The 16,786-nt window shown below is 37.4% G+C and overlaps 2 protein-coding genes across 5 annotated transcripts in view; both read left to right on the top strand.

The window, feature by feature from the left end:
* The window catches only part of LOC143420332 (uncharacterized), a 466,151-nt gene that overhangs the window by 242,202 nt on the left and 207,163 nt on the right, over positions 1-16,786 (top strand). The window lies entirely within an intron of this gene.
* Positions 1-16,786, top strand: part of LOC101477649 (cadherin-18) — a 192,022-nt gene that overhangs the window by 162,395 nt on the left and 12,841 nt on the right. For all 4 annotated transcript variants that reach the window (XM_076888311.1, XM_076888310.1, XM_076888312.1 and 1 more), the window contains exons 8-10: positions 4,141-4,277; positions 7,245-7,366; positions 9,842-9,959. In XM_076888311.1, the coding sequence (XP_076744426.1) occupies positions 4,141-4,277; positions 7,245-7,366; positions 9,842-9,959 (377 nt within the window). The remainder of the gene's footprint in view (positions 1-4,140; positions 4,278-7,244; positions 7,367-9,841; positions 9,960-16,786) is intronic.

Below are 16,786 nucleotides of genomic sequence, written 5' to 3'. Positions count from 1 at the left end.
AAAAGAAACTATATATTGTTTTTTAAACTTACATTTTGGAGTTGGTTTCAAACAGCATTATGGTTTTAATTGGGATACTAAATTCCTTTTCACATTGGAGTGGTAAAAAAAAAGATTTCTTTCTGTCCATTATTCTATTCATTTTTCAACGTTTCTTTTGGATAATATTATGACTTGTTGTATTGGTGTCAGTCGCACCACACAGATATGACACCCGTTAACTTAATCAGCCATAAAACCCCCTATCACAGCATCTCTAATTAAGTCTGTTTTGCATGAGGTGAGCTTCGTCGTCCTTGATGAATGTTGTACAGTTTGAAATGTCTGGAAAACATAGGGTGAAGATTTGTTTTTCTGATTCATGTATTAATCTTGACAAGCTGTGAAAGATGTGTAGTAAACAAAAAGGTAATCTACATATGAAAGACTTTTCCTTGCGTTCCTAGAGGAATACCTGGTCCATTCCCGCAGTACATTACTTGCGCTGTTCATCACGTAAAGAAGAAGGCAGCAGGAAGTATTTTGATAACATCCACTTGAACACTGAAAGCTAAACAAGTGTGCCTCTGCTTCTTGTGTCTGCATCAGAATGTAAAATTCAGCAGTGTTTGCCTCTCTTTGATCATCAGAAGTCTGCCCATGCATGCAATGAAATAAATATGTGATTGAAGTGACATTTGAAATGTTGGGAAATGGTTTGAAATTGACATCTGAATAATCAAATGAGTTTTCCAGAGGTCTTTACCTCTGATTGCTCTTATACATTATCATATTTATTAGGAATAGTTTTGAAAAGTTTTTTGGCCTAGTTACCATTACTCACAGCACAGACTCCCATCTTCAGCCAGTATTAACTGACTGCATCAATTGTAGTATCAAACAGACTCATTAAAGTAAGACGGGAAACAGTGAAATACCACTAAAGTCTACCATTATAATTATTATAGTGTTTTACCATTTTAAACACTGTGTATAAATTAAAATCTTAGGTTAAATGCTTAGTTAAACAATTGGCAGTTTATAATAAAAAAAAGTAGAACAAAACATATTTTTAGTGTTGTGCATTGTGTACGTTTCACTGTGGTTATCTGACATGCCATCAAACTATAGGTTTTTCTTCTGAAGACCTTTACTTTTACAGCTGAAAGGATGTCATGCTCTTATGAGCCTGAAAATATTAAATAAATCATGACAACATGCAGGTTCCAGGAACACTGGCAATCTGAGCTCAAATATTCAATAAATGCAATCCTGGCATCAGTAAACCCACTGCATTTCTACCTCTCATGTCGATTGAAAATTGTCGACTTAAGGGTATATTGCACAGGAGAATGAATGCTGGATTAAAGGTATAAATAGGTCATTAAGAGATAAATTAGGGAATACGTAGTCAATGCTCACTTTGTGCTTGAACTCTTGAGAAGCACTGGAGCTCATTTCTGCTTTGTATTCCACAGACTCCTTTGCATTCAGTTTGATAACACTGTCGCTAGAAAGCCATTACAAGAGTGTAAACATTGCCAGGAGAACACTGCCTTTTGTTATTATTAAATATTGAAGATAATTGCTCTTGACTTAGAAATGTGTATTTTCAGAACATTCTGTCAAGACCTAAAGTCCATTTAAAAGCTGTAGGGATTATTCTATTCATGTGCTTTAGTGGAGGTACCAGGCTTTGAAAATCACAGGAGCATAAATATGTCTCCTTTGGCTCACGCTGCCTCTCCACTTCAGTCACGTCAGTGTGTCAGTTTGTTCTTGTTGTGCTTTACTAAATCTTATTAATTCGGGGTTTTGTTTTACTTCTTTTTTTTTTTTTTTGGTTTTTTTGTCCATAAAATGGACATAAACAAAAACAAATAGATATTTATTGCATAGTGTTTTGACTCTGGCTTGGTAAACTTTAAGCCAGGGTCAAAACACAATGCCCTTGCATAATATCCTGAGGCTTCTATAACTTGGTACTGAAAAGGATACTAAAAGAATTACATACAAATATGCAGCAGGGATAGACTCCACGCCCTGGTGATTTTGAATTGGATAACCAGAAAATAGATGGATGGATTGGTGTACGCTTGACCAGTATCGCTCAGTGATGGTGGTTGTGTATTGTCATCTGTGGGTCTAAAGGAGCTTCCAAGAGTTTTGTTTTGTTTTTTTAATCTCCTAATCACATTATCAAGATTGTGTTGGAAAAATGATGCAAACTTGAGGAACCAACTTTAAAAGAGTTTATTTATGTCGTCTTATTTTAGTTATTTTTTGTATGACCGGAGAAATTCCATCAGGTTTGGTATCAATTAATTAAAATTTTGCTGATCTCCTCTTTATGAAATGTCTGTTCCTTGTGCAACTCTGGACCGCTTCACATGTTCCTGCAGATTTTAGATTTTTCTAGCCACTTACCCTTGTGCATTTGCAATTTCACCTCAATGAACATCTAGAGCAAACAGTGTGTGAGACTAACCCCTTAATGTCACGATTCTAGAATAATCACTGGTAATAAAAGCTCCAGGACTCTGACACCAGACTTGTTTCTTTTCTTGTTTTTCTTTTTTATTTGTTTTCCATGAATGAATGTGGAGGCTAAGCCTAAAGGTGGCACACAAGGTCAGGAACTGACCATGAGCATCATTATTTCTTCCAAATACAGAGTTGTGCACAGGGAATTCATCCCCTGAGGTCAGATTGTTAAAACAGGGTACAGCTGTAATGTCCTAAGGCATCTGGGAAGAGCACAACATGCGGTGTGGGCCATTGTTTACCATAGCAGAAGGCAATGAAAATACAAGAGCTTTTCGGCCTTGCCGAAACAATCTTTCCATGCCACCTGCTGTACTCACCAGATTAGGCTCCCTGCAAGTTTGTCCTCTTCCTCAATGTGGCATTAAAGTTGAAGAATTGCTGTCTTGTCACATTGGGTGAGATCCAGCAAGCTTCTCAAATGTGCAAGTGGTCAGGACAGGACTAAATAAGAATTATCTAAAAGTAGCAGCAGCACAGAGAATGGTAAAGGGATGGAAAACAAGACTACCTATTAAAAACAGATGCAGTTTTGATTTTTGTGATTTGACCTCATATATTTTTGTTTTGTTTTAATGTTTCTTACGAGCCATTTAAATTTATGCAATTTAGGTAAGTTAAGTAAATACTTAAAGTTTTATAATTCTTTATTATACATTAAAAGTATTCTACACACAAAATAGGAAACGAAGAACAAAATTAGTACAGAATGGCACTTTTAGAGATTTTAGGTTGTTGATAAACACGTTGCTGTGGCGTAGTGTTAATGAAATACTGAAATGTTAGATTAGTGTTTAACAAATTAGTGTTTATTTCTTTATGCTTTGTTTCCAAGACTTTCTTGTAATGTTTATAATTTTTTAAAGTGATCTTGACCAATAGTTCTCTAGGCTCAAGAAATAGGAAAAGGCTTTCCAAAGAGACAAGGGAAACAGGAAGAATAGACTGAGGTAAGGACAGAGGCTCAACGGTGACCTCCTTTTACACGGGAGAGGTTCTGTCATGGTTTGGGCCTGTCTTTCAGCCTGTGATGTTGGGGGTCTTGTCAGAATTGATGGAATCAATGAAAACATATACTTTCAGATTTTGATCTTCCATGCAGAAGATTTGACTGGCAATGGTGTCATTTCTCAACACAACAATGGTTCTAAACAAACATACCTGGATAGAAAAAAACGAACAAACATGAAATATAAAGGTGGTCGTACCAAATATTTACTTCAAGCTTGGTAGAACTGGGAGACTTGTAGAATTGGACAAACTCTGGGTTTTGCCTTATTCAATGTATTTCTATGTATGAATGCACAATAAATAAATTGCTGTTCTTATTCACCTTTTTACTGGCAAAATAAAAGTGAGGGGTGCGTTCAGACTTTTGGCCATGTGAAGAGTGATTGTCATTTATGCTCAAGTCTGTTTAGCATTTTGAATTTCCTAGAATACAATAAGATATTAGCATTTCAAAAACTTTCTGACATCTCAATGTAAAGAACAGTGTGTAGATATCCTTATCCTGACAACACTGACATCTCTAACAGAGGGTTTCGCTGTGGGTTTGTACTGCACATTCCAAATGTATACATAACATCAAATGCAATCTTGTTTTTCTTTCAATAGATACTTCTTGGACAGAAAAGAGGAAGGTATAAATTATTTCAGAGTCGACGAATACAGTGGAGTTATATATACAACACTGCCACTGGACAGGGAAGATATGCCTTGGCACAACATCACTGTTATGGCCTCGGAGGTTGGTAGGTATCCAGGTTGCTTTCCGTATACAAAATGTTTACAAGAGTAAGTAAATGTAATGCCACTGGTACATCTGTTTACTCTTATGTGAATGTTCATGAGTGGGTAGTGGTGATACCAGCTGTGCTTCATCTTAACAAAGCTTATATGAAGTAACAACTTGCCTTTTCTTGTAGCCCTACAATTTCAGGTAGTTAATTAAACTTTAATTTTACAGTTATAGTATTTAACAAAGTGGATTTTTTTTGTTTTATAAATCCATAAAAATTAAATGTACTGTTTGTTAAATGTAAATAAGCAAATTGGGAGATGCACTGCACATAATGAACTGAACAGTCATAAACACTTGAAAATGCTGTAATGCATTCGGTTGAAAGAGGCACTCAAGAGATTGATCAATCTTTCCACTCTTGTTTTGTTTTGCCTCAAGCTAATAAGAGACATTATAAATCAGAATCACATTCAAACTATGGTTGAGTTCTGTGTCATGACAGCAAGATGATTCAAAAAGCAGAAATTACAAAATAGGTGTGTGCTGTAGTTCTACCCCGAGTTTGTTTTTTTCTTAAATGCTCTCCCACCAGATAACAAGACACCCTGCGGGGATCATATACTCAGACAGAGGGTAAAATTGGAGTCCAAATCAATATCACCAAAATAAAAGGTTCCAAAAGGAATGAGCACATGAATCTGCACTGAACAGTTTCCATTTATCTACTGAGCAAAAAATGCATGTAGATAATCATATTTGAAGGTGCATCAGTACAGTGTATGTTAATGGACACTTTCATTGCTGCAGATTTGTAGCAGTTATTTAATTTTCTATATTAAATGTTTGGAATACAAACAAATATACTTGTTCTACCCAGGTCTACCCAGGTCTTCGATTGAAAACTAGTTAATAAAATCATATTATGGCTCACAGGTGTACCAACTTCTAAATATATAAAATCTTATATTCCTCTTATTTTGAAATACAGACCATAAATGTGTGTTATTTGAGCTATGCTGCAAAAATCTAATGTAATTTGAATGGTAAATAAAAAGGGAAAATATTTTTCTAATCATTATTAAGAAAACTGCTTAAAGTCAAGTAATTAAAGTTTTGTAGTTAACCAAAAAAGGTGTGCAGTCTGTGGACTGTTTATATTTTATCCACGTTTAACTCAGTGCACCAAGATGCCTAAATGGGATTATTAACAGCAATACAAAAATAATCAACAGATTTAAACAGTCCAGTGTAAGTAATGGAATTAACAGTCTGAAGACTTGAGAAAACAACAGTGAAGGATAATATTTGCATATTGATTAGAATGTGCAGTATAATTTTTTCTTATAATTAACTAAAAAAATCAAATTAGTCTCAATTGTTTCAGTGTCCTTTCCTGCAGTGAAAATTAATTAAATCAATACATGCCCCTCTAACTCCAATTGCTATCAGGTAACTTGGATAATTTGTAATCACAATTAGGCAAATCTCTTGCCAGGCGAGTGGGATTCTGAATGCTAATGTTTCTTTTAACTTCTCTTTAGTATTCAAGGATACAGTTACATGCCAAGACACTGTCAAAAGGCAGAATGATAAATTTTTACCTCTTTGAATGAGCAAGGACACAGTGTCATCGAGACAAAGCACCAAACAGTTCACTGCGAACCATCCTGTAGAGATTTTATCCTGAAAAGGCGTGGGAATAGATGGACTGTCCAAACTGAGAAAGTGAATTAGAGGATGAACGTATGATAAAATAACATTTTAGTGTTTGGGGGTTTAAATTGGTAGTTTATGGTGGAAATATTGTCTTGGAATACCATTGGTGCAAAGTCAAATCTTTAATTAGTGGTGAAAAAAATGCTGCACAAGATAAAGTAAGTAAAGATGTAGGAGCATTCATTTAAATCAAAGACATGAACACCTGCGTTAACTTTGTGTGTGTGTATACATATATATATATCTTTTTCTTTCACTGAAGGTTCTGCTGAGGAAGCATGCTATTTTTCAGCACTATTTTAACTATTCAGGTCATTGTTTTCTCTCCTCACAATCATTTACATTTACTCACTGTGTCTTTTACCAATTAAGCGTAGTAATCTGACAGAAGTGGCAGTAAGGTTGCCCCGAGAGCACGTCTTTCATTGTTAGATTCCAGCTCCCCCTTGCACAAGCCAAAAGCTCTCAGATGCAAGTGTCACAACTAGATAGTCTCCTTCGAGCACCGCACACAAGTAAAGAAAATGCTATTTTTCAGCACTGTTCTGGTACACTCATTATGTAAAACATACTCGCACCTGGAAGCTACAAAACAACTCTTCTGTCAGTGACAGAGGGGCTGCAGGCTGCTGAGGTTAACTAGATTGCTCAAGGGCCCTTGCTGTGGGGCCAGAGAAAAATTACATGTGACCTGTATACTCCCAGTCATAAGAGTAGCTCAATCTGCCATTTTCAGACACTTGCATTATAACAGTACATTTAGCCCTGCTTTTTTTTTTTTTTTTTTTGCTTAGTACTGATGCTGTTTCAGGTGGTCTTCGTAGGTCATAAAAGCCTTTTTCTTAGACAATGTTGCAGTCTTGGACCTGTAACATCCTGTAAATACTAATGTTCTTCACATTACACAGATAGTAAAAAAATGTTTCACTAAATTGACTTTAAAAATTAACCATTGAGTATATTTTTTTAATCTTTCAAAGTGAATATTTTGCATGTAAGATGGGTTATGTATTATAACCAAGAACTACAACTGAAAAAAATGCCATGATTATATCAATTTTAATAAACAAAGTTGATTTGTGCAGCATTGCACTCCTCAGTGCTTTTATAAGGACAAACCGACAGACAAAACCCATAAACAATCTAACAGGAAGAGCACACCATGCCCTAGTTTGAAATGTTGAATGTTTCACTTTGCTATTAAGGTTCACGCTTGGCTTTTATCTTTTTTGTCTCTTTTTCTTTTCTTTCTCTGCTTCAGACAATCCCAGCCTTCTCAGTCACGTTCCTGTAACTGTTCAGGTCCTCGATGTGAATGACAATCCACCAGAAATAGCAACAGATGAGGAAGTTATTGTCTGTGAGAGCTCAAGACCGGGACAGGTAAGTGTCAGGGACTCGCCTAGAAAAACACAAAAACACCTATTTCCGTTTTTTGGTTTTTTTCCCTCTACATCTCTGACTTCAAACATTAAAACATTCCTTCAAGTCAAAAACACCTCAGAAGTAAAGTGTTGAGCGCTGTCCATTAAGCACAGTCATTTCCCTGGCTACATGAATTCTGCACCGAACTGTTGTTTCCCTCAGCAGTTCAGGTTGCTCACCGAGAGCTGAGCAATAAGAGACTGCGAAGGCACTGGAGAGAGCTGCTTAATCATCCCTCATTCAAAATGAGTATCTCAGCAGCAAACCATGACAGCTCTAAATCGAAGCTCATTCCAATTTGCGCTCAGTAGTCTTTGATTCATTCAAATTAAGAAGGTTTTTGAGATACAGCGCGATCAGCAGCATGGAAAATGGCTGAAAGGCTGGTTCGGCAAAGGATGATGAAGTAAAGACTAGGAAGACACAACTAAATACATTTTTAATAGTTTTGAGCTGTTGGAAGAAAAGTTTGAAGAAAAGTTCGAATGAAAGTTTGTATTAAATTTGTATTAAGGTTACATTGTTGCCTGAGGGTTCTTGGCTCAGGGGATTAACTGGTAAGTATTATAATGCACCGAATGAGACAGCAGGATACCACTATTCAGAAGACAATGCATTTAAAAACTGAGCTTCTCATTAATGTTTTAGAATATGTTTGTATTTCTTTTTAATACCACAGCAATTAGATTTTTTTCTTTTTAATTTGTTGGAAGATGACAATCAAAATTTTGACACAATACCTCTTGCCAATAAAGAAGTAACATTTTATCACACCTATATTTAGTTATATATATACGTTATATTTAGTGGTACACACTAAATGGTTGGGAACTGGTTCTTATATAGTTCTTTTTTACTAACTGAGCACGTTTTTGCCTTTTACGGTACATTTAAGTTTAAGCTGATTTTTTTTAAAGCTTGAGGTGTCCCATGGTTAGAATAAAAAAATGAGTTACTGTTACAGCAATACTGGCCAATTGCTAAAGGAGTAAAAATGCTTGACTTTTGTATAAGTGACCTCGTGTGTTTAACACATTTATTAGACCAATAACAAAACACAAATATTTTAGAAACATGTTGAAAATTAAAAATTACATTCAGCTATTAAGACACTTGTTTTCTGTTTAGGGATTATAGCAATAATAATTGAAAATGTAATAATGTTCTTTACTATTTTTTGGCTTTTTTTGTAAAACTGTATATTTGAAAATTCATGAATGGCAACAATAATTACATCTTAGCATTAGAAATGTAATTTAAATTAAAGAGCTTGCACGTACTGGTGGATTAATCATTACATAAACATGAAGCACGAGTTTAGTAATTAGAAGTACTTTTAATTTAGTGCAGCTGTGGCATAAACCTTACATTAGGTGGTGGTCAAGCAGTGTACATGTACAACTTTTAAAAGTAGGGATGATAACACTTTTCAAGATGGGCTGTTTAGTTTTATAGGTGACTCTTTCAATGCAACAAATTCAGTGTGAATTCTCACTTCAGCAGTCACTGGGCTGTTCTGGTGTATAATTTGACATTGTGACATGTAGGATTTATTTATTTATTTACACTAAACTAATTTACTAATTAGATCAAAGATCACTGGGCATGTTCAGCCCAAAAGATGCCTACAATAAGAGCTGATTGTCACTATCTGCCAAACAATGGATTAATGGAAGACAAATTTGCACCCGCTATCAAACCATGCAGACATTTTCATGCTGACAGCAAATTGTATAGCTCCATCTTGTTTGCTAACATCCCACTGAGTTTTAAGAATGATCTTTTTAGCATGTGTCTGTTTTTTCTCACACTGATTAAAACGACAACAATTAGAACTTAGCTTTTGAGCCCTTAGAAGAAAGAGAGCTCTGCTCCACTCAGCCACTCTGTCAAGCATGACATCCACATATGTACAAATAGACACAAAGGACAGAGGCTTGAGCAAGTGCACCAGGAGAAGAAGAAAAAAAATGCCCCTAATCTCACATTTAAACTTTTTCTCGGTGACAGAGGGTATCAGGTCATTGTTTTCTCTCCTCACAATCTCTCCTCGCTCTCACTATGTCTTTTACCAATTAAGCGTAGTAATCTGACAGAAGTGGCAGTAAGGTTGCCCCGAGAGCACGTCTTTCATTGTTAGATTCCAGCTCCCCCTTGCACAAGCCAAAAGCTCTCAGATGCAAGTGTCACAACTAGATAGTCTCCTTCGAGCACCGCACACAAGTAAAGAAAAAATAGTTACATGAGCATTTGGCTGGAGGTCAGAGGCACTATTGACTGTGACTAATTATGATCAACAAATCACAAGACATGCTAGAGAAACTAAATCAGCTCCTTGTCCTCTGTGCAATCAGAGTTAGTGTGTGGCAGATAATTAAATGTTGCAGGTGTCGTCGCTGGAACGTGATTTATCCTTTGTCTTGTGAACAACAGGTGATCCAGACTGTCACAGCAGTGGATAAGGATGACTTTGCCAACGGACAGCGGTTTTCCTTTGCTTCACCAAGCCAGCTACCAGTTAATCCCAACTTTACCCTTAAGGACAATGAAGGTAATCAAAGTGATCAATATGTTTGTTTGCATTCCTTATGAGTTTTGCACTCTGCCTACAGAGATATCCTCGTTGCTCACGCTTCGAGATCCAATAAGCTGCACTGATATTCCAGCACCTTGGAGGTGCAATAAAAATATTCTCTCTGTCAGCTGGGTATGGTAAGCATCTGAAGACTCAAATGCTGCCAGTAGTACCTACTGCGAGTCAGGTTTGCATGAAACATAAGCATCATAGAGGGTTGGCATGTTTGAGCATTGTGTTGTCAAATGGATTACTTGCTCAGGCACTCTCTTTCCACCTCATGTGTGCATTATTTTGTTCCAGCCCAGGGCCAACAGTGGGTGTTTCCATGGCAACAATTTCAGTCTTAGGGGAATACCTAGCCCTGGGTTGGTCTGCAATCACAGGGCTTTTAAAAGCTCTCAGCCTGAAGATCTCACAGTTTCCCACTGAGAAGAGGAGTTCACAGCACTCCAGAAGAATCTCTGAGCCAGAGAGGGGCATAAAAACAGAGAGGAAGGTAGTATGAGAGAGATCAAAAAAATCAATGTGATAACCAGAGATGAGTCTGTTTAGCCCTTGGTCCAGTTACTTCCCACCACAAGAATTCCCTTGCCTACTTCAACTACATTAAAGTGCAGAGGGAAGTTTTGCTGCATTCATGTAAGTGGCACTCAAAGACATCCCTCACTCCCTGCCCACCTCCACACCTAAGGGGTACATAAATCAAACAGGGCAAAGATCGACTTTAGCACTGCTCCAAAAAACATTTCAGTGGATACACAGTATAAGTAGTTAATTTGGCTCCTGTTTTTTTTTAGCAGTTTTACACATGACATGCATACAGAGCAGCTCTGCAGTCAGCTATTGAACCTCCAGATAGTGGTGTGGTGCAAGAGTTTTTCAGAGGAAGCCAGAAAGTTTGAGTTTGCTATAAATCCTACAACTGTTTTAGATATGTCGGTGTGTGTGTGTGTGTGTGTGTGTGTGTGTGTGTGTGTGTGTGTGTGTGTGTGTGTGTGTGTGTGTGTGTGTGTGTAAGTAACTGTCCTGGAAAAACACTTGTTAAATATAGTTCTTATTTTTGTCACTTTAAAGGGTATGAAGACATACACCTCCACTGTCACAAAAACATCTCTTGCTGATTTGCCATATGCTGTGTTGAAGTGACCATATTTAGCGTTTTTGGGTTTTACCTTAGGGTGTTACATTCCTTTTTTGTGCACATTAAAAGCCTGCCAGGTAATAAAGCCCAACGTTTTCGGCAAAGGGAGAAAGCAGTGCAGACAAACTGCCTGCAGGGCTTCATTAGGAGTATATAATTTTCTTCTTCCAAATGTTGTGAGCAAACAAGTTTTCCTGGCTTCACTCTTGGCATCTGAGTTACTGAAATGCGCAGTGGATTAATTTTATTTTTGATGGCACTCTTCAGTGTTGGCACCTTGTGCGGTTAATGTGGTTAAAGTATAAGCTGAAATTTTATGCCCATACCTAAACAAAATTGAAAGAAAGTGATCTAGAACTACAACAGAACTATATAGGTTCTGCTTTGGGCCATGTTGCTTCTCTCTACAGAGTTTTATGACATGTGGCTTGGTTGTTTAGTAGTCTTGTGTTTGGGCCAGTTCCTGTTTGGAACAAAGGATTAAACTTAGCTCTTGGAGTTGTACTAAACATGCACTGATTACAAAATGTTCTTGGCTGATTTCAAATATACTCTTAGTGTGACTTGCCTATACCAATTTCGCTGATTTCAGTTTTATTTCTAAGAAACAGTAACTGACAGCATATATGAACAAAACTCAACTTTTTCTCTGTGGAAACTTTTTCATAACAAAGACATTATTAAAATTAACAATTTCCCCCAAATAACTTACAGGATCCTCTCTCACTCTCACAACTGACAATATATTGTTATCCTACTGAAAAGCAACATAAATAAGGATCTGAAAATGAATTGCTGTACACCTGCCTTTACCTGACATATTTTACCTTACCGATCAAAAGCAGGTGCATCAGATTTATACAACAAAAACCAGATTCTGTCACACATCATTTTCCAATATGTTTATAACTTTCTCTTCACTTTTTATTCTAAATGCTTCAAAGCTAAGTTCTTCTCTTGACTCTAGAATTTTTATTCGTGGCAGCTTTCATCTTTTACTGTTCGCTGCTGGCTTGTGGCTGATTCTGAGCTCTCGATAGCTTTAGTGTTAGCCACTTTTCCTTTGTTAGCTTGATTAAACTGTCCATGTGCATTTGCAAACTTTGTTTCTTCGTTCACTTTCGTGCTAACAGCGTAGCATGGAGCTGTGAGGGTTTGTGCGACTGTTTACCTCTGTCACAGTGCACATTTTCCATGTATTGGGTCGCTTGTATGAAAGGATGACCAGCCAGTCACTAATCCGAGCTTTAAACACTGGAAATCAGTTGAGTCTGGTCAATTGATGTTCCTGAGATGCACCTGGGAGACAGAGGAGAAAGGACACTTGCCAAAGGAGCTATTATTAAATTTCTTTGTGGAAGTGTTTTTGTCTTGAGTGTATTACCTGGAATATGCCAAACACAGTGGGAGGGTGTCTCTTTAAACAATTCATTATTATTAATATTGTTATTGTTAACATTATTTATTAATGCAAAGCTAAGAAAAGGGACAACATCAAGCTGTCACAGTGAGACAGTAATTCTTTGCTTTGCTCTTTGCTTTTGTTTTTTTTATTGTGACAGGGGTATTTTATGGTTTTGAACTTTAGAAATAAAATGATGCTCTTCACAGCAGACAGTATCAAAGTGTAAATGCATAGTGAGGTGAAAGGGGCAGTCAACATTTTCTTTGGTGCCTGCTTCACTGTAAAAGTTTAATCCAGTGATTTACAGACCTTTGGTCCTGGCAGCTTTTCTGTGTAGGGATAAAAGCTCCTTATAGGGTATAACAGGGTAAATTGGTTTCACGTTACAGATAAGAGTGATTCACAGCCCTTCTTGGATCTGAGTCTTTTGAAAGATCTGCTTGTATTAGGGAAACCAGGGCATCTTCCTGGAGCCAGGTGTTAGAGGCTAGTGCTTCATGGGTAATGCATGCCTGTGACTATTAAGATTGGCGAGGACTGCATCATTCAAGTTTTTAAAGCTTTTGAAAATCTACACGTCCAGTCCACATACCCATCATTTGAAAATATTTCTCACTCTTGCAAAATGATTCTTTCAAAAGTTCTTAGATTTATTATAACAGAACCGTCTGCAGTAAAATATTCCCAAAGCATTAAATAAAAGGAGCTCTTCATTCTTGAAGGATCGATGGCAAGAGTTAGGGTTTTTTTCATGCTGTTTGAGTAATAGTGCTTTTCATTTTAGATTTCGTTGAGATTTGAGTGCATACCATCTCAGAGGCTCTTGGTTTTTGACATAGTAGATCTTTTATATAATCCCATAAAGGATCACCCAATTATGTGTTATGGCATGGAAAGAGTTTTTTAGAGATACATTATACTAAAAGGAAGAAAATCACATTACACGTTATACAATAATCATAATTTGTAACTTTCAAACCTCCTAGTATTTCCCCATTATGTTAGCATAGAAGTACTAATGACTATCTTAACTCAAGATGTGCAGTTGTCCAGATGAAGGATTGACACCTCCAAGTTCTCTCGGAAGCACATGTGCTTCTATTCCCACATAGCATTGAGCTTACCATTTGGCACTTTCTGATCTTTTAATTCGCTTGCCTACTCATTTATACTACAATTCCTTGTCCACTTAGAATGATTCATATCACCTTTTATTCTAAAGTTGTCTCTCATCTGCATAAATCGCTCTCTGAAATGTTAAGCTGCTGGACTCAGAATTCATGTGGTTTCAGTTCGCTCAAATATTAGAGCCTACATATGCTGCACTCAGAAAATGGTGTAAAAAACATATGCGTAGCTTTTTGCTTGCGCTCTGTGTTAGAAGGTATCTGCCTGCTCACGATATATGAGTGAGAGTGAGAGCGAGGCACAGTGAGCTATACTGTTGACTCCACTGTCTGATAATTAAAGTAAGCTCTTCACACTCAAAGCAGCTTCTTTCATTTCTGTTGTAGCAGACCAACAGTTGGTAGCAGCTCTCTGCCAAGGCCTAATACCCCCCTCTGTTGTTGTGCAACTGATGAAAATCCCTCTCAGTCACTCACACGGCTAACTCTCTCGTGACCTCCTTTCCGTCTCAGTTACCATTTGCACAATGGATCGCCATGAAACGTGAATTATGGTGGCTTTGTGCCCAGATTTTTGTGTGAGAAAAACAGGTTCAGCTGGACTCACTGATATATTTTTAACTAATTAACCAATTAGAATCCACCCTTTCATTCCTGATATTTAGTATTCACTTGAAAAGAAGATGACAGCTAAAGTTCTGTGTGTGTTTTGGGGGTTTTTTTCCATCAAGCTATTTCTTTACTTCACCATATCACATCTAATATCATGTTACTGCTAGTGCGCTTCCTGCAGAGATGTGCAACAGCACTGGCTCTGTTTCACAAAATCACATCAGCAAAGAGGTTGAGTGAGGATTTTTAGCTAAAAAGGAAAACACAGATTTAGTCTTAAAATTAGATCAGTGCCTTCTGCTTGCAGTGGAGCTGAAGCCAGGACACCTGAAATACTGAGCTGTCATGCAGACGTGTTGATGCAGCTGAAGTGGTGGATGCACTACAATAACTGCAGGTCAAACTCCTACAGCGTATTAGGCACCATTAAAGCTGAAAAGCAAGGGGATGCTTCTGCTCAGCTGCTCTGGGAAAGCACTTTGTGACAAACCTATTCTGTTAAAAGCCCTTTAAATATAATCAACTTGACTGTGCCTACATTACAATGACTGAAAATTGAATGCCTCTTTGATCTTGTTATCTTTCACATTGTGATGGCATTTTCTTCTAAAAAGGCAATTAAACTAAGGCTATCATCTCTGAATAAGCCACATACGTAAATAGATCAATCGATTTCTGAAAGCATCTTCTTCCACTATACAGAAGCCGTTATAATATTTCAGTTAATCAGCCGTTCTGAAAGTAACGCTGTCACGCCACAGCAATATGGGACGTTTAATTAGCTTTTATGTCATTCACACTTCACTTGCAATTGGTGTCACGCTGCTAGATTCCCAAGCACCTAGTATCTGCTGAAACAGCATTGTTTGTGTAGACCTGTCATGTGCTGCTTTGTCAAAACCTATAGCAAACAACTAAACGCTGTCACAAACTCACACTGAAAGATTTGATTAGTTTTCCTTTTATTCATTTGAAGTTCAATTGGTTTTCTAAATGATCAGTCGTAACATTTTCTTGGCTTTGCCCTTGTGTCTGTGAGTTTTTTGTTTTGTTTTTTTCATCTATATTTTCTTAACTCTCCTAACTACTTCCATTCTTTTATTTCGAAGGCTGATCCCTCAGGTTTTTAATTCCTCATGTTCTTCTCTTCCCAACCTCACCAGTGTCTGTTTAAGGTTATCTGTGTCTTATCGCTCTTCTCCCCAGTGTGTAGTTTCTCTGTGTGTCTTTCCTACTGTAGGTCTTTGTCAAGCACTTGTGCACCCTTTGTGTGTTTCCTGAGTTAGTCTTTTTCCCCTGTTGAAAATTTGCTTTTTCCTTGTGGATTTCTTTCCCCCTGCAACCCTGCTGCAGGCTCTTTTGTTGTTTCACAATGTTGAGATTAGAGTTCCTTTTAGTCATACCTCCTGCCAGTCAGTCTAGCTTTTTTGTTTGCAACTGGGTCCATTTTTTAAACTTAACACAAAATCACGGGGGCAAAAACTCATATGCATAAGCTTATGTTATCATGAAAGGCCACAGCAGTCACGTTTTATAATTGAACAAATGTGATGCAGTAACAAAGAGGTGCACAACGGCATCCTGCAAAAGTAAAAAGATGAACCCATAATTAACTAAACATGCAAAACACAACCCTTCATCACACATGATAACCGTAAACTCAAACACAAACTGCTATCTGTTGTCACTGAACATATTGTCATAAATTAAGTTGAGTCCCATTAATCTTTGTTCAATATAATGAGGAGTCATGTGAAACAATGGAAAGAAGTGTTGATTGTGCATGAAATGTCTTATATTTTCTCAAGAAAGATATGTTAGGGCACAGTCACATAAGCCTAGACACAAGTCGATGATCCCCCTGGATGACTGGATGACAAAGAGGGCAGTGCAGCAAATCCTCCTTGCGATTACTTGGAATTCCTCTGCAAAATTCCCATGGTCGCCCATAGTTTGGAAGATGCCAACCTGTCTGAAAACACTTGCCTTTTATTCTCCAAACTACAGTGAAACTTCAAAAAGTGCAATACAAAGTGGATACAGAACAATCACCTCCAAAATAAATGTTTGTAGTTACCTACAACTTTTACTTTGAAAGCAAGCCTTGTCCATTTTCACTGGACTTCACTGTCACTCAGCGAGTAGTCTGCCAGTGTCATCCTTGCGAACCACGGGTTACTTTGGTAACCTGCTACCAATCAAAAAGTGCACCATTGTATACCTCTTATCAATCAATGTCATTTCCACTCACCAATCAGTCATACAAAGCACATTTTTCCTTTACAACACTTTCCCCTGACTTAGTCTCCAGGCCTGTGTGAATGGGACTTTGAAATCAATTTCACAACAACTGACAGAAACCTTGCACTTAGTTGTCAAACAAGCATTTTCCCCTTACAACCAGTGGCTATCAGAAGGTCACAAAGATGTCTCTAGGAGCGTGTGATTGAAATCTAACCTAACCTATATATTTAGTCTGATTAGTCTCATTGTACAGTTTCTCAACCCAGTAACC

Source organism: Maylandia zebra, linkage group LG9 (genome assembly GCF_041146795.1).
Source record: "Maylandia zebra isolate NMK-2024a linkage group LG9, Mzebra_GT3a, whole genome shotgun sequence".
Classification (NCBI taxonomy): domain Eukaryota; kingdom Metazoa; phylum Chordata; class Actinopteri; order Cichliformes; family Cichlidae; genus Maylandia; species Maylandia zebra.
Note: the sequence above shows the minus strand (reverse complement) of the source record. Positions and strands in the feature narration are given on the sequence as shown.